Source organism: Phoca vitulina, unplaced genomic scaffold (genome assembly GCF_004348235.1).
Source record: "Phoca vitulina isolate PV1807 unplaced genomic scaffold, GSC_HSeal_1.0 scaffold61, whole genome shotgun sequence".
NCBI lineage: Eukaryota > Metazoa > Chordata > Mammalia > Carnivora > Phocidae > Phoca > Phoca vitulina.
The window spans coordinates 6,453,755-6,468,280 of record NW_022589764.1 but is presented as its reverse complement, the minus strand read 5'-3'; the positions used below and the strand labels follow the sequence as shown (position 1 = coordinate 6,468,280).

General features: G+C 47.9%; 1 protein-coding gene across 1 annotated transcript; it reads left to right on the top strand.

The window, feature by feature from the left end:
* The first annotated feature begins 319 nt into the window (after positions 1 to 319).
* On the top strand, positions 320 to 10,535 carry SELENOS (selenoprotein S). The gene is made up of 5 exons (XM_032391319.1): positions 320 to 469; positions 1,170 to 1,304; positions 3,512 to 3,618; positions 7,045 to 7,213; positions 9,601 to 10,535. The coding sequence occupies exons 1-5, from the start codon at positions 394 to 396 to the stop codon at positions 9,678 to 9,680; spliced, it is 567 nt and encodes a 188-aa protein (XP_032247210.1). The 5' UTR covers positions 320 to 393; the 3' UTR covers positions 9,681 to 10,535.
* The last annotated feature ends 3,991 nt before the right edge of the window (positions 10,536 to 14,526 follow it).

Here is a 14,526-nt window from a genome sequence, read left to right as displayed (position 1 = left end):
GGCCCGGGGCAAGGATGTGGGCGCAAATGCTGTTTCCAGGCGGCCCCTAACCCCCCGTGACCTCGGTGCGCAATCAGTACAAAGGTAAACCTGCCGGACGGAGTCGGCTCGGAGATCCGTCACATGGATTCAACCCCGCCAGCAGCGACGCCGCCCGCCTACCCAGGGCGCTGTAGGCCGCGGGCCGCCTGCCACCGCCCGGTCCTGCTCTCCCGGCCCCGCCCGGCTGGCCACGCCCTCGCCGTGATTGGCCGAGCCTCAGGGCCGGGTCGCGTCACGATTGGCCGGGACTCCGGGTCGCTGGTCTCGGGCGCGCGCCACGTGTACGTAGGGGCGGGCCGGAAGGCGAAGACTCCAGCTGACTCGGCCTGGCCGCGCGGCTCGGCGGCGGCCATGGAGCGGGACGGGCAGCTGTTGTCCGCGCGGCCGGCCCTGGAGACAGAGGGGTTGCGCTACCTGCACGTCACGGGTGAGTCGGGCCGCGGGCCACGGGCTCGTACCGCCAGCTCCCCCGGGCGCCGCCATGTTCGGTGCGTTGTCCTCTGCTGCGCGCCCGGCCGGGCCTGGGGAGGCCTGGGGAGGCCTGGGGAGGCCTGGCCGGCAGCCGGGCGGCGCCGCACGCAGGTCCGGGAGGAGGGCCTGGAACGCGCGCGGAGGCCCTCCCGGAGCCGCACTTCTCCGGGCGGCGCCGTCGGGCCCTTTGTTGCGTGAATCCTTTACTTTATGCGAAGCAAGCCCCTCTGGGTTGCGGAGACTGAGGCCACTCGGCCCTGGGCATTTTCCTCCAGGCCTCGCGTCACCCTCCCACTCCATACCCGGCGCTGTGTCGGCCCCCACGGCCACCCCTTTCTATAAGTTCCTGAGGTCTGAAAGGCCTCTGCCCTCCTGAGTCGGATAAACTTCCTTTCACCCATCAAAACCCGCTTTGCGGCGCCCTCCATCCTCCGGACTGGCCCCTCAACTCCCCGGATGGTTGAGAAGTCCCTTCTCGGTGACCCCTGAATTGTGCTCGCTTCTATTTTAACTGCCTACTTAGAAGGCCATTTCCTCGGCTAGACCCGGAGGGTTTTGAGGGCAGGAGCTACGCTTCCTTTGCCTTCGTTGAATTTTACGGACAAGTCTAGTAGTGGTATGACTCAGTTTCCTGAAAACTGTTTTCTCCTTTTCAGTGGGCTCCCTGCTAGCCACTTACGGCTGGTACATCGTCTTCAGCTGCATCCTTCTCTACGTGGTGTTTCAGAAGCTTTCCACCCGGCTGAGGGCCTTGCGACAGAGGCAGCTGGACCGAGCTGCGGCTGCCGTGGGTGAGTGCCTGGTAACAGAAGAGAAGACAGTGGCTTTACGCCTGTTTCTTGTAGTATTTAAAAGTTAGTCTGTTAGGAAGAGTAAGAAGTTCATGATTCTGATCTGTATGAAAGGAAAGCCATTTTATGCCTCTGGAATTGATTTTGGGGAATGTGCAACAGCTTTTTTTTTTTTTTTTTTTAATTTCAGAGATTTTAATGAGATGGAAAACCTGCTTGATGGTGTGTAGAGCACTCACTGCGTATCTTGTGAAATGGTTTTTCATTTATAGGATGGATTGAAAGGAAAACTTCACAGCTTCTCCATACTTGTGGGTCTGCCTGTTGAATCTCTAGAACCATTGCGAGTGACAAGAAACTCAGCCTTGGTTCTTTATATCCACCACATTTTGATTTTCACAACTTCCTCATCAGATCTGATTTCAAATTACTCTTGGCTGTTTCGAAAACATAGTCCCTCTGAAACAGTAGCCTTTTCGTTAGGTAGAAACTAGTTTCTGAGGATATATCTAAAAGAAATGTCAAGCGTTTTGAGAATGGCAGCTCAATTAAATACAAATCATTCTTGGGGCGCCTGGGTGGCTCAGTTGGTTGGGCGACTGCCTTCGGCTCAGGTCATGATCCTGGAGTCCTGGTATTGAGTCCCGCATCGGGCTCTCTGCTCAGCAGGGAGTCTGCTTCTCACTCTGACCTTCCCCCCTTTAATGCTCTATCTCATTGTCTCTCTCAAATAAATAAATAAAATCTTAAAAAGAATAAATAAATAAATAAATACAAATCATTCTTCTGACTCAGCACACTTACTGAGTTTGGGGAGAAAAGTAAATGTCGTAACACAAAAGGAGTAACTAGTGGAAAGACTTAAGAATGTCCTTCACTCAAACATACCTCTCCTCTCTCCCATGGAACTGTGGTCCTGCCATTCTGTCAGTCTTTTTGATTGTTGGCTGTACATATGACAACAAGCCACAAATTACAGTTGTACATTTGCGTAAGATGCAGGGTTTCAAGAGGGTGGCAGTGTTAGTGACCTGGGGAAGCCATCTCTACGAGTGAAGTGCTCGCAGGGGGAGACCCGCCCTTGCAACTGAAGAGTAGGTTTATAAGATGATGCTAGACTGGACATTTTTAAAGAGGCTTAATTGTTTTCGTGAAGCACTGTGAAAAGTAAATGTGCAGTCAAAAGTGTTATGTTGTGCTGTTCTACAATTTTGTTAGGAACATTTGGTTAAAAAAATCGACACTTGATTTTATTCTAAGAATGACCCGATAGTTAACACATGTTACCGAAATTTACATTTCCCTGAAGTGGAACTGTAATTTTGTTTTGTTTCTAAAGATAGAGTTCCAGTCATTTCTCCCACTACACACACCCAGACACACACCCGTTGCTACGTGCACAACAATACTTTGGCCCAGTTTATGTGGATTCAGTTACGTGCTCTTTTTCCACCACCGTGTAGGTAGTTATGGTTGCTTATACTTTTGGAGAGTGCTGATGTGAACATGTAGTTCTACTTTGTTTTCTTCTTTAAAAATTAGCCACACCACTGTGTAGTTGCCCTGTGGTGGTTCTTAACATGGTGGTCTGAATAGATGAGCAGATAGAGAAGGTGACAATATATTTATACAATTCTGCTTTGTTTTTACAAAGCAGATAAAACGTAGATAAAGCTGGGGAGCTAGTATGCATTAATGCTAACTGGAAGGATTTTCCTTTTCTGTAGAAATAAGGGCAAAATGCCTAAGGATCTTTACCTCTTTGTGGTATGGATCTGGGCTAAATACGTGATGGCTAATAGTCAGAAAACTTTATCTTCCCTTGTTGTCTTCTCGAATTCTGGTCAGCCTGGAGACTGGCTGTTAGATGTCCAGGTTGTGGAACGGAGTCTCAGGGTGCCCCTCAGACCACTTACATGTCCGTCACGGGGCTATGCCAGACTCTCTGAATTGGAATTGCTGAGGGAGCCCAGAAATGCATGTTTCTAATAGGGATTTCTGGTGCCCTGGATCTTTAACTAGGGCTAAGAACTACGGCGGTAGGACAGTCTTCTGCCCCCATAAGCAGTAGAATTTATGCACAACAGGAGAATTTTCACGTAAAGTACACGTTTTTGCATTGCCTGACATCGGTACTTCTGTATCCTTCTAATAATATGGACCCTCAAGAATTTCTTTTTTTCTCCAATTTTTTCCGGACATTTTAGAACCCGATGTTGTCGTTAAACGACAGGAGGCTTTAGCAGCTGCTCGTTTGAAAATGCAAGAAGAATTAAATGCACAAGTTGAAAAGCATAAGGAAAAACTAAGACAGGTATGAGCTGGTTTTAGTTTGAATACATAGTCTTAAATATTTTGCTGCTTTGTGGGTAAAAGAATATGTGTGTGTGTGTGTGTGTGTGTGTGTGTGTGTGTGTGTGTATAAGCACCTTGCCTGCATGTCCTCCCCACCCCCATCCATTAGGGCAGGTACTGGAACAACTAATGATGGCAGAATCGATTCCACTTAGCTCAGTATCGGTCCGCACACTTTCCTTGTGCAGTATCTTAACTGTTTATGGGGAAAATACTCCTTTAAAAAGGTGTTCTTTTATTTACCTTTTTGCTTTTCAGTGGTTTCTTCGCAGTGTATTCTCACCCAAAACTGTGTGTTCCGTTTGCCATGCCCCTGGGCACACAGAGTACACATTCAGCTTCTTGCTCCATTGTTTGTTTCAAGCCATGTATCTCATGATCTAACTTGGTGGGGCCGTTCTTCAGTGGATTGAAGGAGAGCCAGGGGGAGGGCAGCAGTGGGCTCAACCCAGGGGTGAGATGGGGAGCAGGAGATTTTGAAAGATTTTTTAAGGGCACATGGTTTGGTTGGGGAGCAGTAGGAGGGGTGGGGGGAAGAAGAACCAAGGACAGCTGTTGGAAGTGACCGGAGCATCTGGTGGGTTGTGCTGCTCTTCACAGGAGCAAGACCACCCACCAGATTTGACCCAGTCTGTATAACTGAAACAACCAAGTTGTAGTCTCTGCTCTCTTAAGAAGTTTCAATCCAGATGTTTCTGGGCCCTTCTTCATCCTCTCAGAAGAAAGCCTCTGCATGCTCTAAGGCAGCAGAGAAATTGGTCTTCCTGTTGGCTTTGCCTGTGTCTCTGGTGTTTCCAAGGTCCTGTGCCTTTCTGCCATCACTAGAGGCTGTTGTGGTTTCTGCATGGTCATCCAGTACGTGGCTGGTCTCCCCAGCTTGGCCGGAGCCCAGGAGGAAAGGACAGAATAAGACCACACCTACTCCACACATTCATCCTCTTTGGTCACCCTGTCTCGGCAGCCTTCTTCACTGTTCAGTTGCATTTTTTCAGTTTAAACGCAATCACTAACCTAGAATGCCACATTGCTGTTACTTACTTAACTTTTTAAATCCTACGAAGTAAAAAAAAAAAAATTATTATAAAAATCTGTACCATGAAAATTAAGTCTCTGATCTCCTTGTTCCTCCACCTCCTGCTGCCCAAGCATTCCATCTTAGATTTTTAGGTATTTTTCTAGAAATATTTATCTGTATATAAACACACATAGAAATTTTTCGTTGGGGGCGCCTGGGTGGCTCCGTTGTTAAGCGTCTGCCTTCGGCTCAGGTCCTGATCCCGGGGTCCTGGGATTGAGCCCCACATTGGGCTCCCTGCTCTGCGGGAAGCCTGCTTCTCCCTCTCCCACTCCTCCTGCTTGTGTTCCCTCTCTCGCTGTGTCTCTCTCTGTCAAATAAATAAATAAAATCTTTAAAAAAAAATTTTTTTTTCATTGAAATGGCAACGTAGTATACACAGATGCCATTTTTGAGCCGTTCTATTTTAGTTTTTTTCTTTGCTGATCTCCAACCATTTAATTATTACTGCTTTGTTCCGAGAGCCATAGAATAAGTTGGGTTCCTTCTCCATGTCAGAATTGATGACTTCAGGGTCTGAGTTTTTTGTGTGTGTTAGTAAAATAGCTTGATCATCTTTGCAGTTTGCTGATGTAGCTGAAAATAATCTTTTTAAAAGATCACTTTTGGGGTGCCTGGGTGGCTCAGTCGGTTAAGCGGCTGCCTTCGGCTCAGGTCATGATCCTGGGGTCCTGGGATCAAGCCCCACGTCTGGCTCCCTGCTCAGTGGGGAGCCTGCTTCTCCCTCTCCCTCTGCCTGCCACTCTGCCTACTTGTGCTCTCTCTCTAGCTCTCTGTCAAATAAATAAAATCTTTAAAAAAAAAAAAAAGATCACTTTTTAAAATTGTAGTGTGAGCCCCCCAAAACTGGGAAAGGGACAAAAGCCTGTTTTCGGTTTTAAGATTGTTATAGGACATGGGGTTCTGTCTCCTATACTTAGAAGCAGAGCAATAATAACCAACTGATGGAGGCCGCCCGACCCACAGCTGAATCAGCTCTCCTGTTTGCGGTCCCAGGATTTGTCCGCCATGTTCCATGTCCTGGGGTTCTGCATGTCAGCTAGGAGTATAGACTAGCCTTCAAGTCCTGGGCCTCTTGTCCTTGCAGACAGTGGAAGCACGAGGTGCCAGGTATTGGGGGTTAGCAGCAGCAGACCCTGAAACCCGTGGAGAAATTTTCTGGAAATGTGCTGACTAAGGCATCTCCTCACATATCCCAGTGACATCGCAGTTAACTGGCACTAGAGTGAACAGCAGTTCGGGTCTGCCTTCCATGGGGAATGAGAAACGTACTGCACGGAGGTTTGTGCGCATGTAAGATACAGCACCTGGTTGCTGGCGGGCAGGTTGCCCTTCGAGGAGTAGGAAGCAGAGGCAAAGGTCCAGTGCACTGGGTCTCCCTCCTGCCTTGGGAGCCTGCTCACTGTGTGCTTATAGGCTTTCTCGGGTGCTCATTGTCGTGCACAGTTTTCTGCTGAGATTAATTGTCCTTTATGTTTCCAGTAGTACTTGACTTTCAAAACACTTTCACATCTGCCCTTGTTGGATCCTCACAGTCTGCAGAGCAGAGGGATTAAGCGGCTTTGCTCGGGTAGCTCGGCCACGCGGCAACAGAGCAGGCCTGCCAGCCACGCTCACCCATCCCAAGTCAGAGTTCTTCCGTGTTACAAAAATGCCCTACTGTGGGCAAGTTGCCAAAGAACTGAATTGGTACTCTTTTTTCCGTGACACTTTTTGCTTTCTTTAATAGTTTACAAAAACACGGGCACCTGGGTGGCTCAGTCCGTAAAGCATCTGCCTTCAGCCTCTGCCTTCGGCTCAGGTCATGATCCCAGGGTCCTGGGATTGAGCCCCAAGTCTGGCTCCCTGCTTAGTGGGGAGTCTGCCTCTCCCTCTCCCTGCTCATGCTAACCCCCCCAAATAAATAAAATCCTTTTTTTTTTTTTTAAGATTTATTTATTTGAGAGAGAGAGAGAGAGACACAGAGATCGCGAGAGAGAGCATGAGTGGGGAGGAGAGGGAGAAGCTGACTCCCCGCTGAGCAGGGAGCCTGATGCGGGGCTCAATCCCAGGACCCTGAGATCATAACCTGAGCCAAAGGCAGATGCTTAACTGACTGAGCCACGCAGGCGCCCCAATAAATAAAATCCTAAAAAAAAAAAAATGTTTCTGTGAGTTAAACTCATTGCACTAGATGACAGCAGTGTTACTAACTAAAGAAAACGCAGGTTTAAAGGACTTTTAAATGAAAAAAATCATCAGAATTAGCATTTTCTTTGAGAAAAATGGTAGCTTATGAATTCATTCTGTAACATGTGCAATTCTTTTCAGCTTGAAGAACAAAAAAGGAGACAGAAGATTGAAATGTGGGACAGCATGCAAGAAGGGAAAAGTTACAAAGGAACTGCAAGAAAGCCTCCCGAAGAAGACAGTCCTGGGCCTTCTACTTCATCGGTCCTGCCAAAACGAAAATCGGACAGGAAGCCTCTGCGGGGAGGTGGTGAGTACCAGACACTAAAGTATTCCGAGCAGTTACAGGGTAGGTTTACCTTTTAAAAATAAGATTCTGTTTCTTCCTTTTATTATATATAAATTGAAGCTAATTCCTAAGTTTGGGATTATGAAGATAAATAAAAGAAACACATGCAAAACACCCCGTAATGGCTGGCGGTCGCCAACCTGGTGAGCCCAATGCCCTTGTTGCCCAGTGTCCCAGGGCATGGATGTGGGTGTAGGTCCTGCTTCCAGGAGGCCTGTAACCTCCTTGGCCTCAGTGTCCCATCAGTGTAAAAAAAAAAATAATAATAAACAAACATTGAATAAGAAATCGAAAAGGGAGGTCAGTCATTGACCCGGTGCGTAACTGGCATGACTCTCAGATTTAAGCAGCTCACCCTAGTCCCACACGGCTCTGGAAAGGAAGCGGTAAGCAGGGTGAGGGATAGCTTGCCCATCTTTCAGATGAGCGTCACGGGGCTAGAACACAGTGGTTTTTGTCCTCTTAGCCAGGGCCACCTTGTTTCTTGCAAATAACTTTCTCAAGGAGACACGGACAGGTGTTCATTCAGTGCTTTTTTCTGTGTGCAACCCCCACCCCTCTGCACTCTAGGTGATATGGTCGCTGTCTGTCTCCATCCCATTCTTTTTTCTTTTTTTTTTAAAGATTTTATTTATTTATTTGACGGAGGGGCACACAAGCAGGGGGAGTGGCAGGCAGAGGGAGAAGCAGGCTCCCTGTAGAGCAGGGGGAGCCCGACATGGGGCTCCATCCCAGGAGCCCGGGATCATGACCTGAGCCGAAGGCAGACGCTCAACCAACTGAGCCACCCAGGCGCCCTCCATCCCATTCTTGAGGTCTTTCACATCCTTTTGGGAAGATGTGACTCACACACAAATGAAAATAAGTCATGTCTGTGATCTGCTAGCAGTTCCACGTGAATCCTGAGGGAGGAGGGGGCAAAGGTCCCAGAACACTTTGTGGAGGAGCCAGTTCTCGGCGGAATACTTTTGTTCTCCATTGGAGGGGAGGCCTTCTGTGCGGGTGCTGCGGAAGCATAGGTGTGGAAGCCTGCTGGCGTCCGGGAGGACCACGGGGAGGCCCGAATGTGGGCTCCAAGGCAGCACGGACACAGGCTGGGCCGCCCTTAAAGGCTGAGCCCCATCCCCTCTGGGTACCTGGGTGGCGCGGTTGGTTAGGCATCCGACCCTGGGTTTCTGCTCAGGTCATGATCTCAGAGTCGTGGGATCGAGCCCTGCATCCGCCTCCTTACTCAGTAGGTAGTCTGCTTGAGATTCTCTCGCCCTCTCCCTCGGCCCCGCACCCCCACCCCCATACACATGTGCTCTCTCTCTTTCTCTAAAGTAAAGAAATCTTTTTTAAAAAATTTGCTGGAAGGGTATTTTTTAGAGCAAATAGCAGTGATACTTAGGAGAGGAGTGGACATTGTAGAAAATGTTGTTTTTGTTTTGTTTTGTTTTTAAGATTTTATTTATTTGACAGAGAGAGAGACAGCGAGAGAGGGAACACAAGCAGGGGGAGTGGGAGAGGGAGAAGCAGGCTTCCTGAGGAGCAGGGAGCCCGATGTGGGGCTCAATCCCAGGACCCTGGGACCATGAGCCCAACCGAAGGCAGACGCTTAACGACTGAGCCACCCAGGCGCCCCCATTGTAGAAAATGTAATGCATGACTTGCTTCTGTGCATTGTCTCTTTCAGTGTTCCCGGCGATCCAGAGCAGATACTCTCTGACTAGCTCGGTTTTACAAATAAAGGAACTGAGGCACGGGGAGTTATTGCCCAGAGATCCCACAGCAAAACCACCTCAGTTAAGGTCTCGCTGGCCTAAAGCCTAAAGCCTAAAGACCACTCAACCTGGTCACCAAATGTCCATTAACTTTGGGAAGCTAATGAGTGTGTGAAGTTAGGAGTGAGTGCAAGGGCACATACATGACCCAGGTCTGACTGACAGAAGGGGCAAGTTCCATTCTGTTTTGATTTTTTTTTTAATTTACTTTCTGTAGCTCGCACAGTCCTTATTTGAATGTATGCATTTTATTTATTAAGCACTGTAGCAGAAGCCTTCATATGCTTAAATCCAGCCATCTTGAGAGGTTTTTTGGGGCAAATTTCTTGTGTGTTTTGGGGAGTTTTTAGGTTTCTGAGGAGTCAAGACCAAGAAGCTATCTGGCTTCTTTTATTCCCACCAGAAAGTAATTCAAGGTGCAATCACAGAATAAAGTATTGTTTTCATGTGGTAGCGACAGGTTTTATGAAAAGGTCTGTGAGAATAGAATCTGTATCTTCATTGTGCTTCGTGTGTCAGGCTCACGATTTTATGTTTTATACAGAATGTTCCCAGTACTGGTTTGCTTCCTTTCTCTCATCCCAGGTTACAACCCGTTGTCTGGTGAAGGAGGTGGAGCCTGCTCTTGGAGACCTGGACGCAGAGGCCCGTCATCTGGTGGATGAGGCTAAGAGTCTTGTTAATGTCGCTTTCGACATTAGCAAGAGGAATCGGTAACCCTCAGTTCAATTGCCTCACGCACACTTTTCACAGTGACTAGCCAAGGGGAGTGGGGTTTGTGTCTGCTCTTAACTGCACTGCATCGTTACCAGTTGAAGTCCGAGTAGGATGTAGACGTCACCACTGGTGGTAGTGATAGCCGGTCACACCTCACTAAAGCCAGTGACTGCAGTCATTGATTTCAGGGGTAATTGCTAGTTGGTAGATAAAGCCCTCCAGGTGATTAACAATCTTGATAAAAGAGACCCAGTGACGGTTCTTCACGTTAGAAGTCCTTGCTGGTAGGACAGTCTCTGTGACAGGTTGCGTTGAATGATGTCTTCCTTGTAAATGGTGAGCCCACCAGCGAGGATTACTGATGCAGACAGTTGATGGGGTTGTTTCTGTATATTTATTTTTATGTACAGAACTTTGTAAAAAAGAAACTAAATATTAAAAAAATGCAAAAAACATTTTTAGCATCTTTATTAAATTCAAGGAAATTTCTTTATGAACTTGAATTCCTCCTGTTGCTACTTATTTTCCCTACTCACTGTTTCTCACCTGTGGTGAGCAAGGGGAGTGACAGCTACAGTGAGTCCCAGAGTTGTCAGATCCCTTGGGTTTTGTCCACAGAATCGGGTGCTCGGAGCTGAGTTGCTAAATTAATAGGATAAACAAACATCTGTCGAGAGGTGTCTCGAGGGCCAACCAGGTTTCTGAGGGCCCTGCTGGTCATTCCTCTCGCGGCGTAACTCATTTGTTACCTTCTTGTCTAGAGGCTCTGTCCGGGGTACTCTACAGGGCCAGAGAGGAAATATTACAGACTGCGCACGATTATAGTGTGGGCTTTGCATACTTTTAAAAAAAATCTTTTTACTTCAATTAATTAACAAAGAATGTATCATTCGTTTCAGAGGTAGAGGTAAGTGATTCATCATTTTTTTTTTTAAAGATTTTTATTTATGTAATAGAGTGAGAAAGCACAAGCAGGTGGAGGGGCAGAGGCAGAGGGAGAAGCAGGCTCCCCCCTGAGCAGGGAGCCCAATGTGGGGCTCGATCCCAGGACCCTGGGATCATGACCTGAGCCGAAGACAGATGCTTAACCATTTGAGCCACCCAGGCACCCCGATTCATCAGTCTTATATAACACCCCGTGCTCATTATATCACGTGCCCTCCTTAATGTCTATCATCCAGGGTGTGCATACTTCTTTAAGGAATGTTGAAAACAAAAGATTCTTAGCTCATGGGCTGGATTCGGCCTAAGTGCTGTAGTTCACTGATCCTGCTGTCAAGTTGAAATCATAAGAAGAAACAAAATTAACCTGCAGAATAGTAGTAATTAGCCAGAAAAGTATTCTAGAGTAGTCTCATATATAAATTAGCTCAACATTTGTTGAGTATCTGGTATGTGTTGAAGTATTCTGAGGTTGTCTTCTTGATATATATAAAGAAAAAATACAGTTTGGTCCTATGGAACTTACAGTCCCTTGCGGAAGGTTGGAGAGAACAGAAACAGGACACTTGAAGAACAGTGTATTTACAAATAGGTTGGAATAATCCAGACTAAGAATTTGAGTCTGGAGACATTTGAGTTTAATTTTGGGCGGGGACAGCGGGGGTTCCAGACAGAAGAGAGGGTCAGTGAAAACAAGGGTGGGGCTTGTGAGGTTTAGGAGATCCCAGTTTCCAGTTTTTAACTAGATTGGCTTTTAACCAGCATAGAGGGTTTACAGCATGGGAGGTTTCAGACTTATATTAAAGTATTTCATCCAGATTTGTTGTTTACATCGAGAGATTCCCTTGTGGGCTATAAAGGAACTTTTTAATAATTCTTTCCTTCATGTATTTTCTGTAGCTGAAAATGTGTGTTAAGTTGCTCTCTCTGATTCATTTTAGAAGTAGAAGGGCATGTTTTAGTATACTCTGAGATGTGACTCATTTCCGTCAAACCTCATTTTTTCCATAAATCTAGAAATTAGTGAGTCATGAGCACATGGAAGAAACGATGCTTGAATTCTGATCCTTGATCACCACGGTCGGCTTCACCCTTGTGTTCCTAATAGCCAAGGGCTATGGATAACCAGGGTGGGGAGCTATCTGGCTAATGAAACAGTTATGTGGGATATTAATACTATTAATATAATATTAATAATTGATTATTAGTATTATTATTAATGGGTGAAAGTTGTGTGCTACAAGCCTAGGGCAGAAAGCATTCCAGAAGGGTGGATGGAGGTAGCCAGGGAAGGTGAGTCTTGCTCTCCTTTTGAAACGATGAGGAAGTGGGGCCAGAACCTGAGGCCTGTGGGGAAGAAGGGAGCGGGCCGTGCTGGAGCCTTGTGCAACTGGCAGGACACTGCCTCGTGCCTCGTGCCTCATGCCTCAGCGGAGGGGCTGCAGCTGGGCTGGCAGCTGGGAACTGCTGTGCTAGACACGGGAGGGAGAAGCGTTCAGTGATGAATGTGTGACCCAGTCCTTCCTGATCATGGAGCAATGTTAGTAGGTTCTTGTGAGTACACGTGAATCATCAGCTGAAACTCTGGTGGCTGGAGTTCCATCCGTGGCCAGTGCACCTGCCTCTGTACGTGGGGAGAAAGAGTCATTTGGATCCTGTCCCCTCCTCACAGACCCCAGTCTTGCCTCTCCTTCCTCTGCCTTCCCCTCTGCCATCTCTGTTAGCTCTTCACCAAATAGTCACCTGCTTTGCATGCAAACCAGAACAAGGCCATATTGAATAAACAAAGCCCTGGCTCCCTCTGGTGCCCTTCCCTGTACCATGAACTTTGAGTTGTCCCCGCCTGTCCTCTGCCTCTCACCCTACCCTCTGCTTCACACTGACCAGGCTCTCACTAGGTCATCAGATTTCAAACTGGGGGAACTCTTGGTCGCACCTTATTTGGCCTGGTAGCACTTGACCCCTCCCTGCTGCCCTCCCTCCCTTGTCTGCCTGCCTTGTCTGCCGTCGCACCACGCACTGGCTTTTACTCCCACGACTGCCTACTTCTCCCTTTGCCAGTTCCCTCCCTGAAAAAGTTGTCTGCATTCTCTCTCCTGTTCCTCTTCCTCACCAACGCTCCTCTAAAGGTCGCCTGTGGTATTAGGTCTGACGGATCATTCTCGATACTCCACCTAAGCGAGCATCATTTGCGATAATTGAGCACTCCTTGAGAAACACTGTTCTCTTGGCTTCTAGGACTCCGCACATGACTGGTTTTCTCCTACCTTTCCAGCCACTCCTCAGTGCTTTTTTTCTCGCCTTCTGACCACTGAACACTGGAGTTAGAGGAAGTTAGAAAAGGCAAGAAGGTAACCAATGTCAGTGGTGGTGTGGAAACCACAAATGTACAAACACCTAACTCACTGGTTGGCCAGCTCTCAGCTGGGCAGCAGGTGACTGGGCCATGTGTTTCTCAATCTCCGGCAGCCCAGCTGGGCTTGTTCACATGGTGGTTTAGGTCTAAGAATAGTGTGCTTAACCTTTCCAAATCTGTTTGCTTCACATTTGCTACCATCCCATCAGCCAAAACATTTCCTAAGTCCAGGCCCAGTCCAGTTGGCAATGCTGGGGAGCTGTTGATGCCCTCTCGCCACCCCGCAAGCCTGAAGTTGCACAAAAAGAATAGCTACCAGAGCCTGGAGAGAGAGAGGGCCTGTGTGGAGAAAGCCGCCTGACAGAGACAGGCCTGCAGTAGAGCGAGCCAACTCTCACTTCCCAGTGAGAAGGAACCAGAGTAAGTCCTCTGACCCCACTTTCCCACCCACCGGTCTCTGCCAATGCCTCTCCCTGGCTGCACTGGGCTGAAAGCTGGAGTCTCTGGGGACAACATACCCGCTAAACTGGCCAACTGATCCCCTGGTGGCTATTAGGGGTTGAACTATGTCCCCCAAAAGGTATGCTGGAAATCCTAACCCCCAGGACCTATGAATGTGACCTCATTTGGAAATAGGGTCTTTGTAGATGGGATCAAGTTAAAATGAGGTCTGGGGCGCCTGGGTGGCTCAGTCAGTTAAGTGTCTGCCTCCGGCTCAGGTCATGATCCTGGAGTCCCGGGATTGAGCCCCACATCAGGCTCCCTGCTCAGCGGGGAGTCTGTCTCTCCCTCTCCATCTGTCTCTGCCCCCTCATGCTCTCTCTTGCTCTCTCTCTCGGCCTCTGTCTCAAATAAATAAAATCTTAAAAAAAAAATCATTCAAGGTCCTACTGAATTAAGGTGGGCCCTAATGCAATGTGATTGTGTACCAGTCTGCTAGGGCTGCCCTAACAAACACCATAGGCTGGGTAGCTTCACAGGAATTTCTTCTCTCACAATTCTGGAGACTGGAAGTCAAAGGTGTCTGCAGGCTTGCTTTCCTCCCATCTCAGAGATGGCCACCCTCGTGCCTCTTCACGTGGTCTTTTCTCTGTGGATGTGCATCCTTTCTTTATCTGTGTGTCCCGATCTCTTCTTTTAAAGAGACCAGTCGGGTTGGATTAGGGCCCACCCTAAGGCCTCATTTTAATGTAATTATGTCTTTAAAGACCTTCTCTCCAAATGCAGCCATATTCTGAGGTACTGGAGGTTAAGGCTCCAACATGACTTCTGGGGAACACAATTCAGTTCATAGCAATTGATGTCCTTATAGGAAGAGGAGACTGAGAAAGACAAGGAAGGATCCTCCCCTAGGGGCATTGCAGAGAGCACGGCCATGCCCACACTTCAGTTTTGGACTCTACCTTTAGAACTGTAAAGAGAATAAAACCCAGTTTGTGGCTATTTGTTACGGTGGCCAGAGGAAGTTAATACAGTGGCCTATGGTGCACCCCTTA